This window comes from Medicago truncatula, chromosome 2 (assembly GCF_003473485.1).
Source record: "Medicago truncatula cultivar Jemalong A17 chromosome 2, MtrunA17r5.0-ANR, whole genome shotgun sequence".
Taxonomy (NCBI): Eukaryota; Viridiplantae; Streptophyta; class Magnoliopsida; order Fabales; family Fabaceae; genus Medicago; species Medicago truncatula.
Window position 1 is genome coordinate 6,903,658 of NC_053043.1, and position 12,579 is coordinate 6,916,236.

The window sequence follows — 12,579 nt, forward strand, 5'->3', positions numbered from 1 at the left end:
TACTGCAATGCCAATAAGATAAAATGAAATTGTGCAATGTTAATCTTGTAAAATGAAACTCTTGCACAATAAGAACCAAAAGTGTCTCATAACATTTGCCTATTGCCTATCACTTAAAAAAAATCTTAAAGTAAGACATAGTCTGAAAGTGTTTATTGTTAGGAAATATCTAAGAGATTTGATTATACTATTACTACTTGTGAAAGAACAAGATTAACTTAAAACTAATGATGAAGCAGCTAGTGAAAGAACACTTTGTAGCTGCGCTGAGGAACCTTCCGACACATAGCCAAACTCAGATCAAAGTACAGAGGGAGTTGGACCAAGGCAAAAAAGGATACAGGCAGACATGTTGCGGCATATATGGGATAAACTGCAAATCTCATCTGGGCTTCGACAATAAAGAAATGTCCTGCACAGAATGAGACCAACACAGATGCTATAGATGTGAAGAGTGTAGTCAACCCTACAAGAAGCTTTCTTGGTAAGTCAATAACAAAATCTTTTTCTTCAAACCGAGATGTGAGTATGGAAAGAAACAAAACAAGGGCTGTGACAGAGGAGCAAAGTGCAACAAGTGATGCTACAGCATAGAGTTTGAAAGCAGGCTTTTCTAGCAGTAGTGGCATACCGGATTCTTGATCAGGACCACCTGGGATAGCTGTCGAGGTTGTGAATGCAACAGTTGCAACAAGTGCTGCTACCACTGAGCAAGATTCTGCGGTTTTGGTGAGCCATTTACTACCTTCTTTTGTAAGTGGTGCGTGTGTATCAATGAAGACTTGCTTTGCTGTTTTCCCATCCTTATTATAACGTTCATAGAAATTAGGCGGCATGGAGTTCTTAACAAGCTGAAAAACACAAACATTATGAGTAACTAGAATATTTTACTTTACCAATCAGCAATTTAATTAATTAGATTACAATGAAATACACTGTACGCAAGACAAAACTTATATATATATATATATATATATATAGGGGCTGCTAACTTACACCCACCAAAAAACACTATCAAGTTAGCAAGCTGCACCCACTTATAATTTACTAAAACACCCTTTTGTTTATATTCTAATTAATTTTAAATAGAAGGGCAATTTTGTAACTAGCTTAAAAAAAGAAACAAAAAAGACAATGACATGTTTAAGGTACAAAACATGTAATAAAGACAAACTTGTAAAGAAACAATATTTGGAATGATGAAAGTGGGTGTAAATTAGTGAAAGGTTGCTAACTTGCACCTTAATAATTTTAGGTGGGTGTAGCTTGCTAACTTGCACCTTGGTGTTTTTAGGTGGGTGTAAGTTAGCAGCCCCCTATATATATATATATATATATATATATTATTTTGGTCTGAGTGGAACTTGACTCGAATCCCTTAATCAATGTCTTGGATTCGTGTTTTGTGGATGGAAAAAATGTAATCAAATTCGCAAAGTTGGTGGATACTTCGCACCAATAACATGATCAACAAAAATGATAAGCTAGTTTGTGAAAATTTCTAATCTATTTGGAGGATAAATATTAAATACCTTATACCACTTGTATTCCCACTGCATTTGCATTGCAGCACCGGGCACACGCCAAGGCTTAAACCTCCTATAAGTAGCAGCAAGATGCAATGCACTGTTACCATTGATATCAACTTGACGAAATGCAGTCTCTTTGATTACACTCCTCTTATTTAACAAACTGTATACATGAGGTTGCCTATTCTCTATGGCCAAAAGAACAACATTCTTGTTCTGACTGTCCACATCGTGAATAGCCACAGGGTACATGTCTAGAATATTTTCAATCATTTCAGTCACTCCCATCTTTGCTGCAATTAAAATTGGTGACACCATTCTCCTTTTCTCAATAACTTCATTTTCTGTATTGCTCTTTATTTTATCTATGTCACCACCACCAAGTTCTTCAACACGAGGACTTGGTCCTGTAAAATCATACTTGTATAAAGAAGCGTGCTGAATCAGTTCATTCATCACTTGCTTAGCCCGAATGTGTTTTTCCTTCTTCCTTTGGATTTTCTCTACCCATGTTGCTCCTATGATTGTCAACTCCACTCAGTTAAACAAAAATGTTCATGTTTTAGGGGATGAAAAGGATCAAGTTTTCTTATGCCTCAAGGACTAAACTTTTTTTTACAAGGACTAAAAACGAAAACTGTTATCTTTGTCAGGACGATAAAGATATTGAAGGCTTTGTATCCTAACAATGAGAAGACTAATGCATGGCTATTTTATGTACTTACCGACACCAAAGATGATTAGGAAGACCTTCATTGCTAGGATTAGAATTCGGATCATGGATTCCCAATTGGGCGGGAACCAGTGATTTTTCTTTTCTTTCTTTGCTTGCTCTTGCTCTACATGCACAAAAACATAGACGTTATCTCAAAGTTACTAGCTCACCAAAAAAAATCTAAAGTTTACTAAAATCGGAAACGTTCAGTTGCAGCTAATATTAACATGCATGCCATGTACTAAATGAAAAATAAAGAACTAGAAACCTTTGTATGGTTACTGATCTGTAAAGGATGAATTTTAATTGTGGTCTGTGAGTAGAGGACACAATATTAATGTTTTTGAGGTCTCTGCAATCACATTTTAATCATGATCGCAATTACGGTCACACCAATCACATTTATTTGTAAAAAAAAATTATTTGCAACCGCAACTACGATTTAAAATCACCCACGAAATGAAAACTACTAGTAACCATGAATTTACAATATTTGAAATGGCTTTATACATGTTGAAACATTCTGATTTATGTTCAGTAGAGTTTACAATACTCACACACACTCTACACCAACTACTTGCGCTAGACCTGGTGGTTTAGAAGGTAGGACTAGCAACATGGTTTACAAGAGGAAATCATAATACCAGATTTTCGCGAGCAATGGTTCTCTTCATCACTAGTTGCAGCAGCTTTTGTATCTTTTCCTGTTGCTGTAATATAATAGAAAAATAATAGATAAGCTAGGCTATAACTATAAGGTGAAAAAAAAAAATCAACCGAGTAATAATTAAATGAAAGAAGATTGACATACTTGTTACTTTAAAAAACCTATTCAACAAAGATATGAAGGTCATGCATGTTCCATAGTTCAGTGGATAGTGATGAGAGGTCTGTGTGTGTGCTTGAATGTCATATCTTTCTTCCTTGTCCTCATCAACAATTGAACCTGACATTGGCACAAACACCTTTTATCACTTATCAGTATTACAAAGAAAATGTTTAGGCATAAATTAAGTCACTTGTTATTGTGAATTATAGTAAGCGATTAATTTTGAATTTCTTATAAACCATCGATATAAAACTTTTTACATTGTCGATCAATCATAAATTATTCTTTTTTCAAATATAATAATCATATAAAACAATGTTGGAAAACCTTGTTGAAAAGAAAGAATATATTAAAGAAAACCTTGTAAGTGATGTTACTTACAAGTGTAAATGATACGATCAATCAACTCCATCCTTGTGCAGCTTCTGAAACAATTAGGTTTCCTAGCAAGAATATGCAGAGGTGATAATCCTTCATGGTTTACAACATTCACAAGCTTTGGATACATTCCAATTATTTGAAGTGCCAAACCTACAATATAAATTCATTACACTAGTACACTCGATTAAATTGAAAGACATTAATATATAGAAGTTGAGTCAGATAATAATGAACTTGACCATATTTCATAAAATAATTTGCTTGATATATAATAAGAGTTTAATAACTATGCTACATAAACCATGATTCGATATAAGTGTAAAACTCATGTAATTTTTATGTGATCGGCAGAGCAATGACACTAACCAAAGTATTCACTGGATATGGTAGAATGAAGAATAGTGTCTCCATTGTTTTTGATTGAAAGTGAGTCATCATCTTTGTTCTGTTCGTGACCATGAAGACAAAAGAAAGCATCTCTTTTTCCATGAACAGCTGCCAAGAAAAGAGGAGTCTCGCCTTCAAAATTTCGATATGAAATGAGGATGGGATCTCTTCTGGCTATATTGTTGCAAATTTCTACATTCCCAAGCTCTGCTGCAACATGAAGAGGAGTATTTCCCTTTGAGTTTTGCATTCTTAGGATGTTCCGGCACATATCTTGGCTTATGTTATCTAACAAGGTTGTCACAAAAATTGTTTGGCTCACGTATATGGCAATGTGTAACACCGTGTCTTCTGCTTTTGTGATCTTTGCCTCCAATACTTCAGGGTTTTGCTCATATGACTCTAAAACTTCTCTCCATTGCCCTCTCATGGCATGATTAAACAAACTTTCAAACTCAACTTCAGCCATTTTAAGAGCTAGCTAACCAAGCTTTAGAATGGTTAGAACATGTGTGTGTGTGTGAGATTGAACAGCTTAATTTTCTTTATTAGTAGTACTTATATATAGAGACAAAACTAGTCACTTTGCTTATTATTTTATTGTTTCCATTCACAAAAGTATATGTTGAAGTAAACTTGGAGGAAGTAAAAAGAATATGTAAGGATTAAATTCACTTTAAAGGGTAAAATAAGTAATATAAGTATTTGACAAATAAATCTGTAGGTGATATTATGTGTGCACATTTAAAACAAATTATAGATGTCTTGAAATAAAAATAATTTCTTCGTTTATTGATGATTAAATTATTTACTCTATTCATCCCGCCAGTACAATTCATATGGTAAAAGACTATAGAGATATTTGATAGGTTAAGACATGAGTTTAAATCCTTAATTTTTCACTTATGTGCATTTATTGTGTGCAAGTTTTGCCGCTAGATAGATTGAACCCAAAAGATAAATAAAATTACTTGCTCTATACTCTAAAGGGACTACTCATTTAGAAGAGTTAAATTAATATTTACATGTTTCAAGAAACCGAAGCAGGTTAAAGAATGAAATCAGAATATAGAATAAAGAGGAAAGCATGACATGCAATAGCTATAGTCTATAGGGTTGTTTTAGATACATTTTGGAGCTTTATTCCTGTGATGTACAGACTAAATTGCAAACACTACACATTTTCTCCCTTAATTAACTTGCTTTTCCCTTCAGTGTAAGATAAGCATTTTTGTTGATGAAGGGGACTTGGATTCCAACTTACATTGTGCATGCCTTTAGGTTAATGCACTTAACATCTCCCTCACTTATACCTAATTAAGGATATTATATTTATCTTTATTTTTTAAGTTTTGCTTAATTTTGTTAAACATTATGTGTATGAAGATACTTTTCTTTTTGGTTTTGCATTGGCCTACTTAGTTGCACATGAACTATTGAAAAGGTCAAATTTGGATTAAAAAGTTTGAAAACACAAGTTAAAACTAATTTTATATTGCAAAAGTAACCATCTCCTTTTGCTTCCATTTGGGTTTGCCAATATCTACATTGGAAAACCAAACAAGAGCCTAAAATCAACAACTATGTTATTTGATTGAACATCAAAATACAAATATAAACTCCAGCCATTACATTTTGGATAGAAAATTAATTTTTCTTTGCTATCATGAATCATTTCTAAACTCTATGGATGAAAGATGGAACCACGTGCAATTGCTTGTCATTAGAGTCAGTGTCTTGCCAACACTATTGCCTGCAATAGCAAGCAATGTTGCCTTTTTGTCCCTTCATAGGTTTTTAACAGAGAAAATTATTAAATGAACTATGTTTTATTATAATCAGAAAAATGTCTTAAAGTTTCTGTTTCTCTTGCTTTTCTGCACATTACAGATCAGAGAATGATTTTGTTCATCCACCTTCTCTAACTTTTCTTTTGATAATTTATTGATTCTGTTTTGGTGCTATTAAGGTATAATCCTTCTTTCTTTGCAGTTTAAATTGTTATGTTTCGCTTGCTACACTAAGCAAAAGCTTGACTTTAACAATTTCATATTGCAATATAACCATAATTCTTTCTATTGCACTTGAATATGCAATTAAATTATTGGCATGATTGCCAAGGGAATTTTGACAATACATCCTACAACAGAATTTATTTTATGAAGTTGGTTGATGTCTTTACGAACCATATCGGCTACAATGTCTTCTTGATTGGACTTGGCGGATGAGGTTGTGTGTGCGATAACTTCACTACTCATTTATGAATGCATTTCTGCATGATAATCATTTTGCTGCTGCCATTCTTAGATTCAAATATACATTTGTATCTCGTGCTTACTACAACTACTTATGTCTTCACATTCCTATTTCTACACATTAATTTTGACACTATCTTACACTAAGCTCATAATCGTCGAATGCCACTTGTGCATTGCACATGGCTATAACTAGTAGATCGACAAACTCAAGGTTTGTATTAGACAATAGACACTATGATAGAAGGCAAAGATGCCGGTAGGTACAAAGAAAATCCATGAAGATGTTTTCTTTCAGAGGAGATTCATGCTGGGTTCTCGTTAATAGAGACCTGAAGTCTCCAATTAACATACTGGATATATATATAGTTGATTCCCATAGCAATTCCAAAACCAAAAACTGTTGAAAGTAGTATTGAATAAATTGGCGCCAAATGCAACTGCAACAAAGTAAGTCACAAAGCATTAGTACATCAAGGGTAAGCTTAAAGACATTCAAATAATCACAGGATAATATATTGACTATTGATTGCATACTATTCCAAAAAGATGCCAATGTAATTTAAGTTATGATTTAGTGATTCAATCATTATTGAGCTAAAAAAGACTTGAACACAAAATTGAGGGTTTTATCACTATTGTGAGTTAAATAAATGAGAAAATAAAACACAAATTACATATCGAAATTTGACATCAATTTAAATGGTTAATGCAATACAAATATGTGGTTAATTATGTTCAGTTAATGACTACATGCAAAGTTGCAAGAAGATATAAGCATCAACTCGGGAAATTAAGGAAGGCAAGAGTCGTTGCCATTTAGTTGGCATGTGATTTATCTAGCATTAATCCTGGGAAATGATAACAAGAAATCTCAACATTCTAACTCACCATAGTATAAAACAGATGTACAGTTATAGCCACAAGTGCAAACTCAAGAGCGGCATATGTCCATATATACTCTTTGATAGCTGAAGACAACATAAGTAAGCATTCATTTAACATTCAAAGAAAGAACAATATTATAACAAAGAAAAACAAAAAAATTACAATTCTGTTTCAGAGTTTATACCAAGGACGATAGCAAAAACAGACCCCAGGAGGCCCAAGGTAAAGGAAAATGGTGCTGACATAATGATAGCTTGAGTCTTCAAATCAGGAAGCTAAACAGTGGGAAAAAACTAAGATCAGAGTATGGAGAAATTATTTTTTCTCTACTTTTCATTCAACTGATCAAACACTAAACATATAGGATTAACAAAGAAATTGAAAAGGAAACAAAAAATAGGCAATTTCGTAAGTGCCATTTACTTTGTGAAAACACTTTCTTCATTTTTTAAAATATGTATTCATTTTAAACTTCATTTTTTAAAATATGTATTCATTTTTTACAAGGCAAATCACAATTTTGACTGTCATGCCTGGACCTCTTTCTTAAACTTCTTCAGGAGTCTCAGCTCAACAATTTGAGCTATGCAGTAATTTCTTATGAAATTCAGGATTCCCTTCCAATAAAGACATATAAAATCAACTGTATTTGAGCAGGGAAATGTCTGAAAAGGATAGTAATTTTAATGGCACCTCATAAGTCAGAACATTGATCATTCTGATTCCTTTTAGGAAAGGGGAGTATGTGATCTTAGTAATGCAAAGCTAGTAACTTACTGCCTATTTTTTGCTTCCACTCACCATCTAGTACAAGATATATTTGTGCCATAAATAGTTTAAAATATATATATATACACACACACACACATATAAACATTTACATGAATATGAATAAGTTGTGTTTGAGGTTCTTTACGAATTATCTGAACAATAATGCTTATAACTTGTAAGTAACCTAACGGGTTTAAAAATCAAGTAGATGCCAGAAAGTAAGAATAACATTCAAACAATCAAGTCAGCTAATTAAGGAAGACGTTAGTTATTTCGAAAGTAATATATCAAAGCAAAATAGGCATACCAGTAGCTGTTCAAGGAAGAAAAAATAGCATATTGTGCTTATCAGGACAAGCACCACAAAATCTTGCCAGGCACTGTAAAAAAAAAAAAAAAGCAAAATTAATACTAAATAAGTTAAATAAAAGGACATCGATAATCAGTTATGCAAAAAGTATCCGTGCTAAAAAAGCACAAAAAATAACATTGATAACTTAATTTGAAAACACGGATCTCAAAATCACCTTATTGTCTCTGAATTAAAGTTCTGGTGATCCTGAAGCGGTCTGTTTCTTCGTTGAACAGAGCTGGATACACGGAGCAAGGTTACTGGTAAATTCTGAACCACTTTCCCGCATATTTCACATTTGTTGGTTCCTTTTGTGTTGAGCCATTTGATTAAACATTCTTCATGCACCAATCTCAGGTCACCTTTACAATAGCATTCCATTTTAAAGGTATTTCCTTCATCGCACTCATCAAGACATATCCTGCACACCGCTGCCTCTTCAGGAATTTCTTCATCTTCAGTAACTTCTACTGGCGCAGGAGTTATTTGATCTGATTGGCCAATAAATTTTGTTTTAGTATGAAAAGTTCCTATAAGATTAAAATATGGCATAAAAAAAAAAAGGAAATTAACTCAATGTCGATAACAAATGAACAGGTCAAAAATAGTCCAGCAATCTGATACACAAACAAAATGTTTTCTTTTTGTCTATTCAACAAGCAACATTTTCAAGCCTTGCTCACTGGTCAAGAAAACTCCTACCCATCAAAGGATTATATGATCTAGACGATTTACTTATGATAAAAAATCACTGAACTAAAAACGTTAACATCAAAGAATCCATTTAAGAGACCAACTAATTTGATTCCATGAAACAAAAGGACGCAATGATAGAAGAAACAACAGAATATGGGTGAAGTGGGTTCACGAATACTACATAAAAGGGAAAAATATACTACTCATGGAGGCACCACCACAAGCTTCATGGGTAGTGAAAAAGGTTTTTGATGCATCAAAGACCTTTTCAAATGTCAATGGTAATGTTTTTCAGCAAAACCACTTCTCTCTTAAGCGTATGTATAACGATTTAAGAGGTGATTTTCCCAAGGTTAGTTGGAGGAAATTGACATGTAATAACCATGCTCCTCCAAAATATTTATTTGTTACTTGGCTGGCTATACATGATAGATTACCAACTTGTGATAGGTTGAGTAAATTTGAGATACAATGTGCCCAATTGTGCACTTTGTGCAAAAAAGAGAATGAAACTCATTCTCATCTTTTCTTCACTTGTGAGTTTTCTAAGATTGTTTGGAAAGGTGCAACGCAATGTAGTAACATGAACGCTAATACTAGTAATTGGCAGGATGTGATGCAATATATTGAAAGTCAATGCAACAAGAACAACGCTACACATCAATTGAGTAGAATGACGTTGAGTGTAACCCAGTATATGATTTGGAAAGAAAGGAATGCCAGAACTTTTCAGAAAATTCATCAGTCAGCTCAGGGGCTCCTTCGCCAAATCAAAGAGATCGTCTACATTAGAGGTTTGAAAACTAATCAGATGAAGAACCTAGTGTTAAGATTGTGAGGTTGTGGCCTTTCTTGCGCTTGTACGAGCTTAGCTCTTGTTTCCTTTGTTGTTGTGGTTGTTGTTGCCATGTAGTTTGTAATAACTGTTTTTGGTTTATTGAAAGTTATCTCTATTTACCAAAAAAAAAAACAGAATATATAAAAATAGTAGCAAATTTCAACCTTGGAAAGGGGATTAGATTTCTTCACACATTTAAATTTGAAATAGAAAAATGTAGGGCTGTTTGAAACTGCAATGGCACAAAGTAAATGACATGACATACCGTCATTTGTATCTTCTTTGTCCTGTTCACTGCGGGTATTAAAAGAGACAGATCTTACAATAACAACATTTCGTCCAGGTATCGAAAGGGACCTCGAAACCTTAGATTTAACATCTTTCTGCACAAAGTTAACAACAATCAATTTCCCCCAAAAAAAACTCCAATATCCTAATAAAACAAAGCATAATTTGATGCAACTGTGGTGAGTGTCAAATGTTATTGAAAGATTAAAAACGAGTTTGAATCAACAAGTCATCATTCTTGTTTCAAGTACATCATTGAAAATCTCACATATGATCAGTTTCATCTTTCACCTTTTGGTAGAGAGTAGAGACATATATATATACTTAGTATCTTTGATAACGTATTAGATACACTCTGATTCGTGAGTGTAATATGACTCTTAACCTTGAATTTAACTATGGAATAAAGTCAGCATATTTGAAAATCCACAAACAAGGAAACTCAATGAAATAGAAGAGGACTTACATGTGGCTTAATCTGTTGTTCATTATATGTCCTTGCAGACACGGGGGTGGCAGCAACTGAAGGGGATAGATTTGGTGCATGGGAAACTGGAAGAGAATTACATCTTGACCATGGAATTTCAGATATGGAGGTCATACTAGTACTCTCTGCAGCTGTCTTAGGGTCTGAATTAAGAAGGCTGCTTCTTTCACCATCTGCTGCTACATTCACTTTTCTTTTGAAGCTCAAAACCCGCAAAAAGCCTTTTGGTGATGACCACCCTTTAGAGAAACTTTGGGAGTGGTCCAGAACCTTTCCACCAGCAGTGCTGCCAAACCCTAAAGGTCTAGGTGGAACTTGAAGTGAAATATCTGGGCGCCTCCCGTTAGCTCCACTGTCTGATATTTCTTTGTTTAGCCCGGTCTCAGTCTGGGTAAAACAAAGACAGTTGAACAACAACACAAAAAATATTAGTCCCAACAATTTTCCATAATGTGTCAAAGCACCACATAAATATATCAATCAGTAAACGAAAAGTGAAAAATACAATGCAAGTACTTCAAAAGATCGCATACAAACACGATTCCGTGATGAATGACTGGCCATCCTCTCCTTAACAAGCTAATCATTATCAGAAATCCTCAAGTAAACAACCATTAAAGACAATAACAACAGAAACATCTATAAATTTCTTTCCACCAACTCTGGAGACGGTGCAGTTAATAAAAAGAAAAAAAATAGACTACACGGATCAAACGACGCCATAATGTTCTATCTTACAACCTTATTAACTTCAATGACTTTCAAAAATACATACAATTGCAATGTCCATAAACTAAAATTAAAAATTCCTCACCATCAATTCAAGATTAAAATCATCACTGCATAATAAAACAACCGCATGCATGATTTTTCCCCCTTCTTTTTCCTAATTGTAACTTTCACTGCCACTGCCAACAACAGATCTACAAAACCATGTTGTAATTTGCAGGACATGCATGACCATGAAATGCTCACAAGCAAGTTAGCCATTCAGGCATTGAAATTGAAACATCACACGTGTCTAAATTCATCCTCACTCTCACACTCCATAATTAGATTCACATCAACATTCTAAAAATAGAAACAAACAAAATTCAGAAAAATTAAAAAATCTTCTTAAGTAAGCACTTACTATGCTAAATATAGAAAACCCTTTACATCAAATAGATCAAACATTAACAAAAAGCATTAAAATCAAATACCAATTAGTTTATACTACAAACCCACCAAAAGGGACTGAAAATAAGATTGAAAAGCAGAGAACTTTGTAGTGTTTAAGATGTGAATGCTAAGAGAAGAACCTGATGGGAAATCTTGGGAGCTTCATGAGTGGTTAATGGTTGATGTTGTTGCATTATTGGAGTGAAAAGGGAAAGCAAGAAGAAAAGTTAAGGAAGAAAGAAGAATAAAAAGGAAAGAGATGAGAGAGAATCCAACAAAGATACAGTACAACTTACGCAGAAATATTTTGAGGATGTGTGTCGTTTCTTAAATTATTTTACATGTGCTCTTAACTCATTCTTAATAATTACTGACATACACCATCAATGATGTCTTTGTCCTTCAAACAAAATTAATCAATCATGTCTATGAACTTATCCAAAAAGAAATGATGTCTATGATAAACCTATCCTTATGATAGTTTTTTTAAGAATAGAGTTATCTGAATATCTATTTGTTTTTGTTTGAGAACCAAATAGACAATCATGTTTTTATAAAAAAAAGTATGTATTGGTACAAAAATTAAAGTAATAGAGAGGAAATAAAAATATAATGTGAGTATGAGAGAGAAAATTGTTATAAAATGGTTGTATAAATATATTTTCTCTTTTTTTAACATGTGCAAATTTGTACACGAGAAACTATCTTTTTGAACTAAAAGTTCAAATTTACGAATGAGAGACTAAAATTTGATTTAGATAAAAGGTTTAAATATGTAAAAGGTTCCTGTAAGTTTGCGTGTTTTTGGTTTTCATCCCTGTATCTTTTTTTATTTTAAAACAAATCCGGTAAGTTGTTAATTTTTTGGTTTTAATCCTTGACGTTAACTTCTGTTAAAAAAACGCGTTGCTGACAAATAGAGACACACGTGGCGAAGGCTGAGTTGGCGTTGAGGACCAAAACCAAAAATCCAAATTTGCATAGGGACGAAAATGAAAAAAC

At 33.4% G+C, this 12,579-nt stretch overlaps 2 protein-coding genes across 3 annotated transcripts; both read right to left on the bottom strand.

Annotated features, from left to right (window-relative positions):
• LOC11440357 (uncharacterized) lies at positions 1-4,475 on the bottom strand. The gene is made up of 7 exons (XM_003593977.3): positions 3,821-4,475; positions 3,455-3,604; positions 3,056-3,190; positions 2,889-2,954; positions 2,255-2,368; positions 1,533-2,047; positions 1-851 (listed from the first exon to the last, which is right to left on the bottom strand). Exons 1-7 carry the CDS (start codon positions 4,308-4,310, stop codon positions 240-242), a joined length of 2,082 nt encoding a protein of 693 aa, XP_003594025.1. The 5' UTR covers positions 4,311-4,475; the 3' UTR covers positions 1-239.
• Positions 4,476-5,982: 1,507 nt separating this feature from the next.
• Positions 5,983-11,990, bottom strand: LOC11446862 (uncharacterized). Of its 2 annotated transcripts, none has more exons than XM_003593978.4 (8): positions 11,718-11,990; positions 10,396-10,803; positions 9,907-10,024; positions 8,283-8,598; positions 8,063-8,135; positions 7,169-7,259; positions 6,988-7,067; positions 5,983-6,536 (listed from the first exon to the last, which is right to left on the bottom strand). In XM_003593978.4, the coding sequence occupies exons 1-8, from the start codon at positions 11,769-11,771 to the stop codon at positions 6,402-6,404; spliced, it is 1,275 nt and encodes a 424-aa protein (XP_003594026.1). In that variant the 5' UTR covers positions 11,772-11,990; the 3' UTR covers positions 5,983-6,401. The 2 variants fall into 2 exon arrangements, with proteins under 2 accessions (XP_003594026.1, XP_039686242.1); XM_039830308.1 differs by lacking the exon at positions 11,718-11,990 and adding an exon at positions 11,231-11,648.
• Positions 11,991-12,579: the final 589 nt, after the last annotated feature.